The sequence below is a fragment of the Camellia sinensis genome, chromosome 10, assembly GCF_055761805.1.
Source record: "Camellia sinensis isolate YWXY chromosome 10, ASM5576180v1, whole genome shotgun sequence".
Classification (NCBI taxonomy): Eukaryota; Viridiplantae; Streptophyta; class Magnoliopsida; order Ericales; family Theaceae; genus Camellia; species Camellia sinensis.
The window spans coordinates 47,624,474-47,628,686 of record NC_138970.1 but is presented as its reverse complement, the minus strand read 5'-3'; the positions used below and the strand labels follow the sequence as shown (position 1 = coordinate 47,628,686).

General features: G+C 35.5%; 1 protein-coding gene across 1 annotated transcript; it reads left to right on the top strand.

Annotated features, from left to right (window-relative positions):
* The first annotated feature begins 435 nt into the window (after window positions 1-435).
* On the top strand, window positions 436-3,778 carry LOC114292256 (homeobox-leucine zipper protein ATHB-15-like). Its single transcript, XM_082893368.1, has 8 exons — window positions 436-632; window positions 905-1,090; window positions 1,192-1,272; window positions 1,603-1,737; window positions 1,856-2,000; window positions 2,274-2,379; window positions 2,831-2,980; window positions 3,479-3,778. Exons 1-6 carry the CDS (start codon window positions 612-614, stop codon window positions 2,288-2,290), a joined length of 585 nt encoding a protein of 194 aa, XP_082749494.1. The 5' UTR covers window positions 436-611; the 3' UTR covers window positions 2,291-2,379; window positions 2,831-2,980; window positions 3,479-3,778.
* Window positions 3,779-4,213: the final 435 nt, after the last annotated feature.

Below are 4,213 nucleotides of genomic sequence, written 5' to 3'. Positions count from 1 at the left end.
ACACTTCAGAAATGTGTGATCTTTTCTTTTAGTGGGCTTGAAATTTATTTTGCTAGTTTTTTCTTTTGTTCATGCGATGACAGATGGCTTGTTAAGCTTTTTGTAGCAAGCTATGCTATTACGTATGAGTGGCTATGTAGTGTCAGTGTCGATGTATTGCTTCTTATCAAACTGTGTTGTGCTGTGCTTATGGTGACATAATTTATGCGGCTATTAAACTAATGAATTATAAAAGTTTACTGAATGTTATGATACATACGGGACATGATCCGATTAATTATAGTATTTGTTTCATTTGTTATGTTAAAAACCGAGTTGATGATCGGTCTCTTTCTGAACTAACTGCTTTCTTTTATGCTTAGCCTGGTCTGGATTCCATTGGAATTGTTGCTATTTCTCATGGTTGCACTGGTGTGGCAGCACGTGCTTGCGGCCTGGTGGGTTTAGAGCCTACAAGGGTACGATAGTCTCCCCTTTCTTTCTTCTTTTTTGTAGTAGTTGTGGAGTTTATGTGAAGCATTTATGGGTTATGCTTCGCTACTTCCAGGTTGCAGAAATCCTTAAGGATCGGCCTTCGTGGTATTGCGATTGCCGAGCTGTGGATGTTCTAAATGTGCTGTTCTAAAAAAAATGTAGAGTGCTCGTTCTGTAATTAATTTGCCCATTAATAGATTGTTAAATTAAGCATCCCAAGATAACAAATGCTTTCCACTTTGTTCTGGAGAGCAATTGTTATGAAACTTCACATATTAGCAAGTGAAGTAAATTAAGATAATTGTTGTATATAGGTCTATTAACGCAAGTCTTGCCCAATCCTTTTCTACTAGTTCTCTGTATTCATGTTCTCATTTCGAGCTTAACATTTCTTTATCTGATCTTGCTGTACACTTTTCCTATATTTCAGAATGTGCCCCCTGCAATACTACTTAGATTCCTGCGGGAGCACAGGTCAGAATGGGCAGACAATAGTATCGATGCTTACTCAGCTGCAGCTGTTAAAGTTGGTCCCTGTAGCTTACTAGGGTCTAGAGTTGGAAGCTTTTCAGGTCAAGTTATTCTGCCACTGGCTCATACTATTGAGCATGAAGAGGCAAGTAATTTCATCTTGATTTCTTCATTATCTATTCCAAAATTTTGAATATTTACTTGGAATTTTGACATAGATTGTACATTTCATTTCATGGATATTAGTTATTGGAGGTCATTAAGCTGGAAGGTGTTGGACATTGTCCTGAAGATGCAATAATGCCTAGAGACATGTTTCTCTTGCAAGTAAGTTTTGGTTCTTCATATCTTTGTCATATATTTAATGCTTGAATTATCACGGTCTGTAGGCATGTTGCCCTAACAAGCCTAAAGTTTTGGTTCTTCATATCTTTTGTCATATATTTAATGCATGAATTATCACGGTCTGTGGGCATGTTCCCCCCAACAAGCCTAAAGTTTTGGTTCATATCTTCACAGAATTTTTTTTTGTAATGGGGATATTTTTAAATGTTACTACTAGTTCATTTTTACAAAGTCCTCGTTCTTTTTTTTATCCATTACTTTTTATGGCCCCAACCTTCTTGCTTAATGTCGTTGTTTATACTTTCCTAACAGCTATGGAGCGGAATGGATGAGAATGCTGTTGGCACCTGTGCTGAACTTATATTTGCTCCTATTGATGCCTCTTTTGCTGATGATGCACCTCTTTTGCCTTCTGGTTTTCGCATCATTCCTCTCGATTCTGGCAAGGTCAGCATCTAGAATTACGTTATAGTTGCTGTATTCGGCTATCATTCTTTCTCTTTTTTCTCTACTTTAAACTCTTCTTTGGACTTCCATTTATTTGATGAACTGGGACATTTTGTAGGAAGCTTCCAGTCCAAATTGTACCCTTGACCTTGCTTCTGCTCTCGAGATTGAACCGGCTGGAAATAAAGCATCTAATGATTATACTTCTAATGGTGGCAGTACAAGATCTGTGATGACAATAGCATTTGAATTTGCATTTGAAGGTACAGTGGAGCATGACTTTGATGTTTGAAGTTTTATATCTTCCTTGTGGCATTATTGGATTAGATTGTAATAGTGTGTTCGTAGATGGATGCTAATGAACACAAAATTTCTGAACTTTGCATACTCTATTTAATAGGTCAAATCAAGAGGAGTTTTAAAAATCTAGTTTTTGAATTCCGTTGTCCCGAAGTGTAGCAATTGGTCTTTTTGGGGGCTTAAAATAAATTTTTTTGCTCTCACTGGTCCATGGTGTGTTCTTTCTTTCTTGACAGGTGTTATTTGGGAGTAGAGCTTCTCAAGTCTGGCAGTGAAGGAAGTGAAACCACCCTCAAAACCCTTTGGCATCACACAGATGCTATTATGTGCTGCTCTTTAAAGGTATGTGCCTTAAAATTTTCAGCTCTGTCTCTCTCTCTCTCTGTGACATGGGTCTTGAATTGTCTTCCTATGCTATTATTTTTAATTGTTTATTATTCACAGCTTCAAATTTAAAAGGTAATTGGACTTCCAAAAAGCTGAAAGATTTGTATTTTGCCAGAGTTTAAATAACCAGTTAAGCTAAGGACGAAGGGGTTGGCCTAATGAATGAGGCACTCCCTTAGTAGGTGTAATGTTTGGGTTTAAGTCTTACTGCCACGAGTGCAGCTTTGCTTCCCCTATTCCCCTTGTATTGATTGTAAAAAAAAAACTCAGTTAATACAGAATAGAGGGTGATATGTCACAGTTAAAAATCCCAGTTAGTTTAGACCCCTAAAATACAAAAATTAGATAGCTTTTAATTACGCTGCTTCTACAAGCTCATTATCTTTACAATTAACTGTACATGCAGGCATTGCCAGTTTTCACCTTTGCTAACCAGGCTGGTCTTGACATGCTTGAGACAACCTTGGTCGCCCTTCAAGACATTACTTTGGAGAAGATATTTGATGATCATGGAAGAAAAACTCTCTGCTCTGAGTTTCCACAAATTATGCAACAGGTTTGCAATTTTCTCTTGAATTAATAAATTGGATAAATAATAATTGAGATCAAGCAGATGATGGCTAAATGAACTAGGATCTGCTATTGAGATAACATTGATTTCAGACTTCAGTAGTATTTGAAAGCAACCAAACAACCAACATCTCTATTTGTTTCTGCATCCATAAAGAATGATTCATTGCGACAAATTGTTGTTGATACTAAAAGGATGAACCATGCTACTTTTCATAGAAACTTAGTGAGGCATTCACCACATGTCAAACACAATCACCTATTAACTTTGCCTCTGCCAAGAGAGTGGTAGGTGTAAATTTTAATCCCAGTTCACTTTAGTATGTCCTAAATATTAAAAAAATAATAATAATTGTATGCCATATACATTTAGAGTTTCCCATTTGTTCTGTCTCGAGTAAACTTTGCCCCATTTGTTTTGATGGAAAATATTTTTGTGGAAATTAACATTTTTAATAATAAATTTGAAGATGGGTTGTTTCAGGCAAAGAAGAAAATGGTTGAATTAGTACATAAAATCATCAAAGCGAAAAGGAAGAACAGAGGCAGATCAGAAGTTGCAAAAGATATAGCTGATGTTTTGCTGAATGATGCAAGTGAAGAGCTAAATGATTATCTAATTTCCGATGTTTTTAATATTATAAGCCATATTAGTGTGCTTTTTATTCCTTTTTAATTTTTTTGGGCAAATTACACTTCTTGACCATTTTGATTTTAATTGATGTATTTAAAGTCTAAATTGTTGCTATTCTTAGGTATGCAATGTATTGTTTTTTATTTTTAATTTTGTTTTCAAGCTTAGTTTATTTATTATTTTAATAAACATCAATTATTAGTTTCACAGGTATTTTTTTTTGTTCAACCATGTAAAATTAACAAAATTAAAAAATTAAAAAAAAGACTATGGCGGCGTTTAAAAAACGTCACTATATCCCACCCCAATGGCTAGATTTTAAAAATGTATAAATGTCTATGACGGCGTTTTCAAAAACGTCGCTAAATGTCATAGTGACGTCATAGTACAGCTAGGTAAGACATTTGGTGGCGTTTTAAAAACGCCGCCTATACTAATATAACGACGTTTTTCAAACGTCATAAAGTTATAGCGACGGCCGCGTCATCGGCGTTTGGTATTAAACGTCATAAAAAGAATTGGCGACGTTTTTAGTACTTTTAGCGGCGTTTTTTAAACGCCGCTAAAAGTGAATTTTCCAGCAGT